Source organism: Netta rufina, assembly GCF_964035555.1.
Source record: "Netta rufina genome assembly, chromosome: 4".
Lineage (NCBI taxonomy): Eukaryota > Metazoa > Chordata > Aves > Anseriformes > Anatidae > Netta > Netta rufina.
The window spans coordinates 34,978,461-34,993,286 of record NC_140127.1 but is presented as its reverse complement, the minus strand read 5'-3'; the positions used below and the strand labels follow the sequence as shown (position 1 = coordinate 34,993,286).

General features: G+C 37.9%; 1 protein-coding gene across 2 annotated transcripts in view; it reads right to left on the bottom strand.

The window, feature by feature from the left end:
* Nucleotides 1-14,826, bottom strand: part of SLC10A7 (solute carrier family 10 member 7) — a 139,107-nt gene that overhangs the window by 80,842 nt on the left and 43,439 nt on the right. For both annotated transcript variants that reach the window (XM_084286376.1, XM_084286377.1), the window contains exon 5: nt 10,048-10,086. In XM_084286376.1, coding sequence (XP_084142502.1) covers nt 10,048-10,086 — 39 coding nt within the window. The remainder of the gene's footprint in view (nt 1-10,047; nt 10,087-14,826) is intronic.

The window sequence follows — 14,826 nt, the reverse complement described above, 5'->3', positions numbered from 1 at the left end:
TAACCACATCACAATTAAGCAGTGAGGCATGACCAGGTGTGCATTTTCAGGGCATTAGCACACGCCTTAAATGCCCGGGGAAGAAGAAGTTAGAGTGACTTTTCCACTCAGGTAGGCATCAACACCAGCACCTGTGGCACGTCACAGTGCAAAGTGATACATGAAGAGGATACAGAGGGGGTGAAATGACATGCAGCATTCATCCAGTGGGTTTATGTTGGGCGTAAAAGCTGTTCCCAGTCAAACACAGATGCATGGTCTCAGTCAAGATAAATACAAGCAGAAAACAGGTATTCAGTGGAAGAGTTCATTGCTGAGCTTTCAAGACATTGGTTGGGAAACGAAAGATAGTACACAGCACAGTTCATAAAAACAGAAACAAGATCCCATCTTCATATAGTAACATAGAAAAATTCCTATTTGACATGGGGTGGTCACCGCATTTGGATACAAGTGAAAAGAAACTGTTGTTTTTATGGGAAGTAAAAAATGGCAAATTTTCACATGCTTAACACTGTCAGAGCTCACACACTTCTTTCAGTGCAAGCCTGTTTTATATGACTTACTCAAGTTTCAGACGATCAAGTCAGATGATCATCTAGCCTGTCCTTTCCCTTTGACCAAGATGGTACCTTCAGAAAATTTTATAGAAAAGGAATTTTGTGGAACAATCTTTTTAACAAATGAACAACTTACCATTACAGGAAAGTAAACAGAGGGTGGGTGGGTGGAGAATTAGAATAAAGTCTGAAGATGCTATGAGGTGGAAAGGAGCCAAATTTGCTCACGTCTCATCCCAGAAAGGTGATAAACTCTATGAGCAGACCTAAGTCTCAAGGGAGGTGAAGGAGCAATCTCCAGGACAGTACGTACCCTCCCCCTGCTTTTTTTTTTTTTTTTTTTTTTTTTTTTTTAAGTCAAAATGAAAAAATAATTCTACTGACAGAACATTGTTAAAAGAAGCCAGGTAATGACAGACCTTCAATAAAAATATTTCTCCCCCTCTTTCACAATAACTGTCATTCCCAAATCTGTACCATTAAGGATGAAAGCTGTAGGTTGCTTTGAATGTTTGAAAGAGCTTAAGTATAAATAATAATGAAAGAGGCCTCTCCACAACATGAGAACAGCCATTCAAAAAAATTCATGAACAACTGCTGTCTCATACTAAAGGGTCACAATGGTTTCCCCAAACTGCTTTTTTTAAAAGGTCGGTAATAAATAATAAACAAACACAAATTTCCAAAGGATGTTACAGCTTTATGATAACCATGCCTCCCTTGCTTAAAATTTTGTGAAAGCTTTTGACTTAGCCTCCAGCACTTCCAGAGGATGTCATGAAACAGGCATACTGCTTTCTAGGATTCAGCTGTTGCCAGCTGCTGAATCCACATTTGGTGGATACAGAAGGAGAAAGAGCTCCATGCTCCATTACTGATTACTGCATCCATGTAGGTGATTCTACAAAATAACACTATTTTAGAACAAAAACAGATGCAAGAAATAAGTCCTCCATGCAGTGTTATCAGTTCCACATGCTGGTGAAGTAGCAAAAGACAGGCATTTAAATACTCCTGTTCCAAATTAAGGGGGGATTCCTCTCTACCCATCCCTGCTGCCCCAATGCAGACACTCTTCTTGTGCAAGAGGCTAACAGCTGCAGGACAAAGGAAGGATCATTGCTCCTTTTCAATCAGAAGCCAAAATTTCTGGGGAGCACATTAACAGTAGAAACCAAAAAAAATTTCATTTCCTTTTGATGAATTTTTTAAAAAGGAGGAGGGAAATTATATATTTTGTGCATTTCCAAATCTTTCTGCAGGGAACATTTACCCTTCAATCAGGCCAAATGACTACATGCTTGTAGACAACCACAGCCCTGGAGGAATGAAGTTTTGCTTCTTCTAGTACTAAACGATGCTACATAAAGAGCCAAATAAAAAGCAAATTGTCCTTCAAACAGTCTCCTTTCTCAATTTCTCCTTCATGCACCAACCTAAGGTAAAGAACCAATAAATTCAAACATCTGTTTCCTAGAGGTACAACCAATTACTTGCAAGAAGTTTAAATCTTATTTTGCAAATAAACTGTTTAAATTTTTGTGTAAATTTTCACCTTTTTAAACAAAGCATACAAATAGTTCTCCAAATATTTCTTGGAAACTTCACGGGGCAGCTTATCAATGAAATATATATATTTTTTAAACTAGCTTTGAATAGGTAATATGAATGACATCATCCCATGATAAAAACTTCAGTGACCTAAATAACATTGAACATCTTGATCTTAAATTTGTAACAGAACTACTGATATTTCTTCCTGCTCGTTTTATTTTCTTTCTCTTGGAGTAGAAAGACAGGAAATCCTAAAAAAAACAAAAGCCGAGAATGATCACAAACTAGTATCAGGACCTTTTCAACGTGATGACCGGCACAAAACTCCACCCCAGTGCAATCATTTTATCAAATCCTGGGCACTAAGGAAAAGCAAGCAGAACCAGAAAAAAAAAAATCCCGACACATTCTTTTGACAAAAATGGTGCATTTTTACTCTGAAGAGGATAATGATGAATTCTACAAATTATGACAAAAGTAATCTTAGACAACAAACTGATTTTATGCTAGAACTGTGTATAGGCACAGACGTGATTTCCATACTAATCCAACAAATCGCCTGATTATATAACAATATTAAACACATACGTCTCCTCCTCCAGATGTTCCCCAAATGATAGTTACCAAAGATGCATATTCTCATGACTGTTATTCATTAGCATTCATTTAAAATGGAATCAAGCTTTTTATGTTTCCAGTATTCAATTTCCATTAACAAGAGAGAAAATTGCACCATAGTCAGTCCGAGGGCACTTTCATCTCTAGTTTCAATGCACTATGTGATCAGAAGAAATATGCCAGATCATAAAATTTAAGGTACTTTGAATGCTCGGTTTTAGCTCCTGAAACTTCACACCCTTTACTTTGCAATTCATAAATGACAACTGGACTGGAAGAATAAAGCAGCCTGAACTCTCCTGCTATCTTTCTGATTTACAACTAGCAGCCTGAGGTCTGCCTCTGAAATTTCTCCAGCAACTTCCACTTTTACTGCTTGTTTTACTAACTCAGGAAATGCTACTACACAAATATCCTCAGCTACTTCTTTCCCTGAGAGCCTGTTTATCTATAAAACTGGCAAAGATTTTTAATTTTTTTTTTTTTTTTTTGCGGGGGGGAAGGGGAAATAACATGACAGGAAATCAACATGCTGTCTCAAAACCAGTCACTAAGTTCCACGCCAAGGTAGAGCACTAGATGGTGATAATGACCAAAAAAGTAGGTGCAAGAAAAAAATCCTGCCCACTGTTATTTATCGTGAAAAGGGAGAAAAAATGGAATGCACAAATCTGTTTATCTTTCAAAAGATGGTGGTTAATTACTTTTGGGCTGCAAAGAGAATGCAAAGAGAGATATTTAATTCTTGCTACCTTTAAATAACCCTTTTTTGGAAGAACTGGATGCTTGAGTCCCTTAAGACGAACAGAGATGAATTAATTAAATGTTCAGTACCAAAAGCTAATGGGAAAACTATGAAAGCGCTAAGACTAGCTACAGCCCACGCCATTTATAAACAGTTGATGGCTAATAGATTCATTTTTTCTTACTATGTAGATTTCAATGCATTTTCCTTTTAGCCATTGAAAAAAATGACAGGGACTAATCATTGGTCTTCTAGAAGATACTCTTTTTTTTTTTTTGAAGGCTTAATAGTACATTTTCTTTCCTCCTGGTTACTGTTACCTGCCCCTCCTCTCCAGGACTTTTCAAAGATAACCAAAGGCAGGGCTGTTGTTTTTGAACTGGTTCTCAGATAGTCTGTGCCAGCCAGCTGTGTAAATCCCTACTGACTTCATTGGTCTTTTCAAATAGACTGTCAAACACACCACACATCACCTAGACATTAATACTCAGATTTCCAGTTATTCCTCTACATTTCTCTCAGTCCCTTGGCAGTAGGATCTAATTTGCTTCTTCTTAACTTTCTGACCACCATATCTTTATATTTACTTTTTTATTTTAAAGGAGATCAGCACTGCTCATAGAAGATTTTTATTTTTTTTTTGCTAAACAGTTTTGTGTCTGTTTCTGACGCCCATTCTGTCAGCCCTGCTTTTGGAGAGCGAGAGCGAGAGAGAGAGAGAGAGCGAGCGTATACTGGGACCAGTGCACTTGGCTAGCCATCCCTCACAATAGTCATGTGCATCCAGGGCCCTTAAGCCCACACTAACCAGTTAACAGATCTCTATCACAGCAAGATTTGTTACTCTGCCTTGCTTGTATCAGAAGTAGTATATGCTAACTCAAGCTTAAGGATTAAACTAAACACGCTGTACACTGAAAAAACAAGTACACAATAAGAGTCAAGACCTACATGTTTTAAAATACTACTTGGTAGGCCTGGAAAGAGCTGATGATGTCCAAATTTACAGACAGATTTCAGATCAAGCTAGCAGAAATCCAAATGAGGATGCTAAATAACAAGAGAAAGTTACAGTAAGACAACATAAGTGGCTCCCAAGACAATTTAAATTCCATGGAATCCAAACTCTCCCTGCCTGGTACAGAATACCTGGCCCAACAACTCACTGCTGCTGAGATCTGCCATCTCCTTCCACTCATGCAAAAACCCATCCTTCGAGGCTGAGGTGGCTTCCCAAGTGGCTGATTAACAGGGAGAACTTGCTCGGGATTTTTGAGAATTCAGACCAGCAGCTCCACTGCACCATTTCACAGAGGAAGAGGAGACAACTAGGAGACAACTTCCGAAAGGGCAGTGGCACAACATAACGCAGCTCCACTTCGCAATTAAACTCAACTGAACCTAGAATTCAGCACCTGTTGTGAACAGAGCTCCTTGGCAAGGTTTTCTTGTAAACAGCTAGCACACTAAGAAGGGAATCCCAGAAGACTGCTCTGCCTCCTTCTCATACTGCAAAGACACAAGTAAAAGGGAACAAAGGGTATACATTTACCTGATTTTAGAAAAATATTTACAATGTTCATGACAGAAATCATTAAGCCAGGTAAGGTTATTTATCCCAGAAGTAACTAAGATGAAAAAATATTAAAAAACAAAACCAAAACTAAACCATTCAATGTCCATTAACGTAAAATAAAGTAAATAAATTCAGCCAATTGGTTATTTCCATATGGGTGGATTTCTTTAAATAGTAATGAAATCATTGCTAAAAAATCCATTGTTATTAAAATAAAAAAAGTTGGCTCAGCCTACCAAAATTAGATTTGTAACTTGCTGGTCATTCCCATAATTAAATCTGTGTCACAAATTTGCAAGAAAAATGGACACTATGACTAATGCATTTACTTGCTGCACTAGTGCTGTCAGGCTGTGTAAATCATTATGCCTGCTAGAACAGAGTAGATAAGAATTCCATACATTTTCATTAACCGACTAGGCTTTGTGTATGTGTGAGAAGCTAACTTCCATACTCCCTTCCAGATTTAGCTCTCATTTGGAAAACAATGTAAATAAAAACACTAACTTTGGTTCAATTAGCCAAATGACTGCTCCAAAAATGAAATATTTGAGTTTTTTGAACAATATGACCATTTTGAACCAGCTCTGTCTACTTCGAAAGATGTCAGATAAAAAAAGAAAGCCATACGTGCATACACATTTAATTTGGACAAAGGAGATTAATGAAATGAAGCACACCTGGAATGGGTTCCTTTCTTCAGGCTGACTTTTATGTATACTGGACAATGAACTTACGGTACTGCCGAGGTTTCAATACAGAAAGCAAAGCTAATCCACAACAGCATCATAAGAAGTCTCAACCAACATTCACTCATTCTTTCATTTTTTGGGTGCCCTTAGCTCTATTTTTTCCATGAGTGAAGCCACATCAGAGCCCTCTGAATCCCCTCGTCTCTACTTGATTTCCTGGCACCACAGACCTTCAGATTTTGGTTACAGTTCTTTGTTTAAGATGAAGTTGATGGTTGGTCTTTTCATACACAATGTTCATAATCCCAAGGTGCCAAAGAATGAGAACATTCACTCAAATCACAAGCTGGATATTGTTATGAGTTTCTAACCCACTATCTCAAGTAGAAAGTAGATAAATGAGACACAGAAAGACGTAAAACAATAGATTTTCTAGTCTAGCACTGCAGAACATTTCATGAAGACGTCGTCTTCAAGGTTTTCAGCCCTCTCCTTCTCCCATGCAGATGGCATATATCCCATTGAATTGAGTTTAGCTCTCAAACTGAGCATGCAGCTCCACTTCAGTGCAAGAACAGCCTCTATGACAGACTGTGCCTTGCTGAACTTAAAGCTAAAGAAGCTGAGACATCCTGGTAAACAAAGCGGAACGATCACTGGCACAACATGTTTTGCAACATTGCTCTGTGCTTTGGACTTTAACCAGCATTATTTTTCTGTGGCAGCACAAGTTCTAGAAGCAGAATATACATGCTTATCATTGTGGTAACACATACAGTAGTAAGAATTTCAGCAAACTCATACTGAATATCCCAGTCCATCTTTAGGTGTAAATGTATCCTCGCTTGGAAGTGGAAGCAGCTACCTCAGTGCTTTTCAACTCAGCAGACCCTGCCATGCTTTTGCATGCTTTACAGAAGCACCCTTACTGATAACAAACCACCCAGTATTAGTAAAACGCTATCAGATTTTATTAAAACCCCATTAAGAGGAAAAACTGAAATCACTTATTAAGTTCCACAATTATTATAAACCAAACTGCTTAAGTGAGAGAAGGAGATAATGATATTAACTACCCAACTCAAAGCAATCCTCTGTGGTATGATTTTAAATATTCTCTTGGCTGAAATTTATGTAAATTGAATTCATCTATCGTTAGTTATTACCAGTCTAGCTATATAAAAACACTTTTCTGTAACAATTAGTTCTTTAAAATCCTGTGTTTTAATTAGACCTGGGACATTATTAAATTAAGTGTAAATATGTACAATCTCCTTCCATGCATTCTTTTGCCAGCATATTTACAGGAATATAGGTTTCAGAGGAGTTTAAGAGGAATTACTTTGCAGTTGTTTGGTAGTTTATTTTAAATCTCCTTACCAGTGAAAACACCTCTGAGTACTTAATCTAAGAATATTGAGCCCATCAAGACATATTTGGTGGCAGAACAGTTTGCACATCACAACGTGTTCTTTTACATCCAAATGAGCTCATCTCAGTACCACTAACATTAAGCTGAGACTTTTCCTGCAGACATTTTGTTCCACGCTTTATTTTCATTTAACTTGTTTAACTTCTCAGGGACCATTTACCAGGAAAAAAAAAAAAAAAGAAGAAGAAGAAGAAGAAAGCATAGCACATCTTTCTGCCCCTTTCTATCAGTTTGCTTTAGACTACCACACACAGGCCCTGGCCCCACCGGGCACAGCCTGAGAACAGACAGCAACATACTGTCCTCCTGGCTTTGTCAGGGCTACATGCAAGTGCAGCAACCAGCTCATGTGATTCAGCTTGCAAGATTGGGAAAGGAAGGAAAAATGCAACCTTGTCAATAGTCAGATCCTCCCAAACTAGCTCTAGGACATGTATATGGCTACGGTCACAAAAATACTTTAATGCATATAAGCCTATGCACAGACAACATATCAGACACTAATAAGAAAAGTGCAAATACAATTTACATTCATTACGAAGCAAAAATATATGAAGTAGGATCTCCACCTATAGCCAGCTGAGCCTCTAAGCTAGACAGTGATACAAACTGATGGATTTCCAAAAATACTGCCTGGAACTTCTACCATTTTCTCAGTAATACGCCACTTATTTTCATATTTTACAGAAGTGCTTTGACTTCAAATGAGTTGATATATGTTTGATGCTCCTCAGGTTGTTTATGAAAAGCTTACAGAAGAAGTAATTGATCAGATCTAGTGAACATTCAGGACCACTCAGTTAAAGGCCATGTAGACTACAGCACTGTAAAAATTGTAAGCAATTCTGGCAACTTGCTACAGTCCCTGTCCTACTACCTATCGCTCCTGCATTTTCAGTCACATTTCATCCTATCATTATCATAAATGGAGAAGTTTGTCACAGGAAAGCTTTAAGTAAATATATCTGTGATTTGTTTTCTGTCCTATATACGTATCATCCTACATAATCATGCTTTCAAATTAGGATACCATAGTGACTGTCTAAATGTTTGTATATATTTCTGACTTAATAGTGGCCACTTTCTTTAATTTTATTTTAAAAATCAGTAAATGGAGAAAAATAGCTGGTACTATGGCTTAATTTATTTAAATAAGGTCCACAACAATGCTACTCCAAGATTTTAAAAAACTATTTATCCAAAGCCAGTAAAATATAAAATATATGCACATTTTGAAATATATGTGCTATATATCAAGAAATACATGGATCTCTCCAGTGATCAATTCACAGAACAAAGATGAAAATCAGGAATATTGCATGAATCCACAAACTACCCCAGCTTCTTTAACTGACATTTCTTCAAAGAGTTACAAACAGGTAATAGAAATTAAAATATGTATATGTTGCTTTACTAGGATCCATCATTGCAGTCAGATGCTCTGGGGCCTAAATTCTTATTTGAAGTCAAAAGCCATTCTCCTAATGACAGCTGAACTGAAGCCTTTGGGTATTCCAGGAAACCTCCTGAACTGAAAGCTAGGGACAGCAGAGAAACCGGAGCTCGTGCCAAGCAACAAGACAAAATGCCAGGCACACACAAAGACTTGAAAGTCACATTAAAACTGGGATTCTGCAATCGGAGGCAGAAAGCACTTTCTTCCAGAGGACACAATAGGAGACAAAAAGGAACAAGTATCTGGGGACTGATACTTTGAAAACGTGAATGGCCATCCATGCCCACAGAATGGATTTCTATCCTCCTAATTTTAAACTATTCCCTAAAAACAAAACAAAACAAAACAAAAATACAACAACCAAACAAAAAAAAACTAACCACACAGCAGTACAGTGCACAACTTCACAATGCCAGGCACCTTACTCTCTTGGTGGTATATCTTTACACACCTAAACTTCCCAACTCCAGCTCTTCCTAATAAAAATACACATGAAGTGAGTTGTTTTGCACCTGCAGTTTTCGTTTTAATTTCCTAATCTGAACTGCGTTGTCATTCATTTATTTTATATGTCATCATTCTCTTTCTAGAGACACAAAATTGGAATCACAAATGCATACTTTTAAATGTGCACAGATTTTAGTAAATATGAGCAAATTCAATTATTAGCTGCTCAAGTAAATCAGTCACAGTAGCTTGCCTACATATAAAATAATTAGTATTTAATCCTTAATGTCTCCCTAACAATAAAATAAATCTATTCTTCTTTTCTTCATAAATATACCTATTTAGTGCTCTTAACAGCATGCCATCTGAATCTTGGCAGACCACCAGGCCCACAAATACTGTTTTAGCTTTTCACAGAAACAGCTGTATTTCCAGCGGGATTGATTGCTTTCCCATATCTAGCTATTTTAGTGTGCTCCTCAGAGACACGGAGTGGCTTCACTGACAGTGAAATATGCTAAACAAATGACATGTCACTGAGTAAATTAGCATCTACTCTCTGATCAGCTGGGTCATGTTTTCTTTTCAAAATCCACGGCCTCCTGATAGAAAATAATGAGTATTTGATGGGCCTTATTAGAAAAATCAATATATTGATGCCCATGTCTGAAACATCTGCATAATAATAGATTCTGTTAACCCATTAAAGAGAAAATTAAGATGTGTTTACACGTTATTAATTTACCATGATTAGAGGCAATTTATTCAGCACTTTTCTCAAGAGTTTAACAAAAAGAAACTGTAATATCTGTATTTAATAACACGGTGAAATAAATTGAAAGACAATTCAGATTTCTGCCACAGGAATAGCACAATTCCGTCAACACGAAGGTGAAAAACACAAACACACCAATGGCATTGTTTTAAATAAGATTATTAAAGCGCTTATAAATACGGCATTACTCACCAAAAAACTTCCAAAAGCAGAATTAAATATAGCAGCTGCCTGAAGAGAGAAAAAGTAAATATCACCAATGGTAAAATAACTACAGCACAAGAATAGAACGTTATTCCCCCACCCAACAAGCTATTAGATTCTCCAAATGAACACATACACAGAGACCATTAGGCAGTTAGCCACTGCTTAAAATATTGCCAGTGGCCTGTAACTTATGAAGACTGATAGGTTCTGGTCTATGCATTCATAAATAATGTGCTGAAACAGACAAAAGCAGGAGAAGAAAATCCTTGCCGGTAAACTTATGAGGAATATCCACAAAAACTAGGAATATCACACAGAAGTTTAATCTCACTGATTTTGTTCTAATTTGCTCAGAATATTTTTGCACATTGACCTATTAAAAAAAATAAATATATATGCATATATAAAATCTGATTTAACAAAAACACTACATTTTTGCAGACTTTCAACAATTTTTAAAATGGAATATTAATTTGGTAAACAAGCTAATTGTTCATCACAATAAAGTATCATAATAAAGTATTTACAGAAGTTTCTGTAGTTTGAACAACAAATTCCAAACAGGAATAACAAAAACAAAACACAAACAAACAAAAACAACCACCACAAACATCCCACATTTCTAAGGCCAAAAAGTCTAATCATTACTTTTTACTCCACGGTCTTATTAAAAAGGAAAATAAACAATTTTGATAATGACTTTTGAAACCTTTGTGCTTACCTAAATATCCAGGAAATGTAAGGTAGTAGTATTAGTTCCTAACATTAACTCAATAAATTCCAGGAAGTTAAAACTTGAGTCTTGAAAAGCTTCCCCCAATTACCAAGAAAGAACAGAAACTCTTGTATGGCCGCCAGTCTGATGATGAAAAGCCACACAGCAAAGGTAAGAGGCAAGGGAGGAGGGAGACCTACCATTTACATGAAGATTTAGAGGAGAGTCAAATTAATCACCCTGGACACTTTCAGTCACAGATTAATAACAAGTGGATGCTATTGAGTTTAGCAAGTTTGAATAAAGTCCAAATTCAGGGTAGGAGCTGTAGCTGAACCTGCCTTCTGCTCCATAAGAGGATGCAATGAAAATGAATGGGTAATGAGATCCTTGGCTCTAGAGAGCTTAGCTTTCTTATTCAAGTTCATAATTAATTCAAAGCTTTGATAATTTCATTAGATTCCTCCTCTGCTGGCCCTATCAATAAAAGATGGCACTGGACTGCAGCTCCTCAGTGGCCCAAATACAAAAACAAATGCAGACTGGGAAACCTTCGCTGACTTGCTTACTAACAGGGACAATGGCATATGGCACTCCGTGTTGCGGAGGGAGCATCTCAATAGATACAGCTAAATAAAACATTATAGTTGACAGTTGTAAACTACAGTAACATATTTTAACACCTCTTCCTCATCAGCATTCCTTTTTTGAACATAAAAAAGAGGCACAAGTCCAAACAGCTTCTCTTGCCAGAGATCACAGCTGAAAGCAAGACTGAGTATTACTTAAAATGGTTCTTCAACAAGTGTGAATTAAACCAGGATTTTCACCTTGTATTTGAAGCTGTACAACTGATACTTTTATGTGATACTTACTTTTTATGTGGCAAAAGAGAGACACATTTCACCCACGCACACAACCCCACTGCACACGATCGTCTCCAGTTCAGGAGATGTCCTTGCGGGTACCTTTCGTTAATGTATCCCTCTTGCAGTTCCTACTATTGCTACGTTAAAAAAACAACCAAGGTTTACGGGGTCTCTTTGGTACTTGTTGGCCCCATGCCATGCTTTTACACGGACTGATTGCATTTGATCACTTTGAGCAGACAAAGATGCAGAAAGCTGCCTTTTGTAACATCTTGCCTCTGACTCCACGAAGGAGAATCAAGACTTTTGTTTTTAAACACACTCCAGGACCTCTTCTCTGCTGTATAAAACTTTGTAAATCATCTGTTAGATCTGAAAGATACAAGCATCTGGGCTCCACTCCTGCAGCAGAAGGCTGGGAGGAAACACAAGGGTCCCCACCTCCCCACACAGACTTTGTGTGCAGAGCAACAGCCACGTTTCCACCTACTGCAAAGAATTGTACTCCTCGTCTCCTTCAAGAAAATTGGTCAAGTCCTTTCTATGGACAGGGATCAAAAAAAGTAGCCATTCCCTCCCTAACACGCTCAATTTACCTCCAGGTCTCAAAAGCACCCAGCCCTATCAGAAGCTAGCTCTGCTAAAGCGCATCTCCTGACACAAAAGAACCAACTCTGGCAGCCCCGAACCTTTTCTCCGGACACTTCTACAACGCACAAAGAACAGAGCAGTAGCTGGCAAGAACCGATGCACTCAGCAAGACCCCGTGCATCTATCGTTAGCCACACTACTGGCCACTCCCGATCTGACAGTCATTTACAGACATGATTATTTTTTTTAAGCTTACCTTATGCTGGAATTCTACTGCCAGGAAAAATTCTGTACCCAGAAAGGTAGCAAAGAGACAGCAGATGGTTCTGGTGGTATATATTTTGACCACAAACCAACTTCTTCACTTCCTCCCTTCCCGACTCACCAGAAGGATTTCTGCTTTATTCTTCTCAAGCATTTAACAAGTACTAAGGACACGTTATGCTTGAGGTATTTAGCCAGTCACATGCAAAAGTCATAATTCATGACTGGTTCAGGGGTACATTTGTTTGGAGTTTTTAACACCCTTTCTCCAAAGCATCAGGAATTGTCCATAGCAGAGGATTAAACACTCACTACAGTCAAAAGGAGGAAAAAAAAATCAGGAAGACTACAAATTATGCTATAAATTCACTCAGATGATTCACCTCAGGGAGTGAGGACTTACACATGCCAGCTACCATATTTGCAGTTTTCTTTATAAACCTTTTTTCCTGCAAAATAAACTTAGAAGTAATTTTTCTCACACCCACAAAAACGAGGTTTGTATTTGTGATTCTGGTTTAGTGTTAAGCAAACTGGTAGTAAACTGAATCAACTGCTCCAGTTTGTAATTAAACATACCTAGTAGCATGACCCTGTAGAATTTAAACACTTTTGTGCTTCCAAGCTCCTTCCATCAAGAGGGATAATATTGCCTACATACCTCACAGGGCATTGTCAAAATTAATTCATTGCTTAAAAAGCACTCTGAGATCCTCAGAGACACAGTACCAACAAACATTAGTGCTGACACACGATACAGATAGTCTCTTCATTTTCTGTTTGAAACATTTATTAGTCATTATTACTGTACAACTTTTTTTAGCGTTTGCTCCTTTTGTGCTATTACAGATATCAGACTATCTGCAGTCAACTTAATTGAAGCAGCACAACATGAAAACATTTAGATGTCCTTATAATACTCCAAGTTCAGATTTGCAGGTGTTTGCAAACCATACATTGCACTTACCATTAATGGGAGGGAAGAGTTCTCTCTAAAATAATGGTAAGATCCTTTCAAGAGGTAAATGCATTGCCATGTATCGAAGCGCAAGGTTAGGCCGCGTTCTAAAGCAGCGGTGGCAATAACCAGACCACTTACTCAAACTTACATCAACTCGCAGACAACAAAGACTGAAAGTCACTGTCAGTACTCTTAACAGGACTAGTACTGAAGAGTATGGACATCTCCACTTGAGTTTGAAATAGTAAGCCTTAGTGCCGCTAAACAACAAATTCACTTAATATTAAAGAGGTACAATTTCAGTCAACTCATTATGGCACTAAGCTTGAGGGAATTCTTTTGCTGCTCTGAACTACCAGGGAGGATCGGCTGGCCAGGAACACTTTCAAGTGAGAAGGAACTAGCCCACCTCTGAAGGAAACCTACTTGGCAGTATGTGGATGAAACTTTCTTCTTCCCATACCTGAGAATAGTGCAAACCTTCACCCCTTCATCTCCCACCTTATGCTGGAACATATATACAGAAAACACTGCTAAGATCTGTAACAGTGATAGGAACAAGATCCAAGACAGTCTTCACAGCTACAGAAGTTATTAAAAAAAACAAAAAACAAAAAACAACATCAACAGACAAAAGAAAAAAGCAAAGCCATAGCCAAGGGGCTGAGCAGTCCCCCACAGGTGGGTGTCCAAGCACCACGGCAAGTACATGCAGCATTCAAGCACATGTGATTCAGTGGCAAATCAAACAAGCATGCCAAGGTTTTGATAGAATTAAATATTAAATACATCCTAAACTCTGCTCCATTTTCTTTTCTTTTGGTATCAAACTACCCTGGAATACTTAGACTCACTATCTTTCCCTAATAATGCAGCAGAACTACACTAAAGGAGAGGAAAAGATATATTGGCAATGCCTGGGTCCAAAAAAAAAAAAAAAGGCATTTTATCATTTTTGTCAAGATTCAAATGAAATGGTTGTGCACAACTCAACTATAACTACAGTTTCTTTTTACTGCAGTGTCACAGGAAAACAATGCTGCCCATAGCTTTACATGTGGGCCATATAAAAAAAAAAAAAAGGCTTTTTCACCTTTATATATATATTTTAAAAACAAAAATAACTCATTTAAACATTCAAATCTTGAGTGTCATTTGGCAGCCTTTAGGGAAGTAACCTTCCCAGCTGTGCTGCTCTGAAGCTTACACAGCAACTGTATCCCCCAGGCACCCCAGAGAGGATGCAGAGCACGTGCCATGCACCAGGACCTGCGTGGCCATGAGCCATCCCCTCTTCATGGAAAGGGCCAAGGCTGCAGATACAAAGTAAGGAAACTAAAACGCCTCAAAGCATCTCAGTAGGA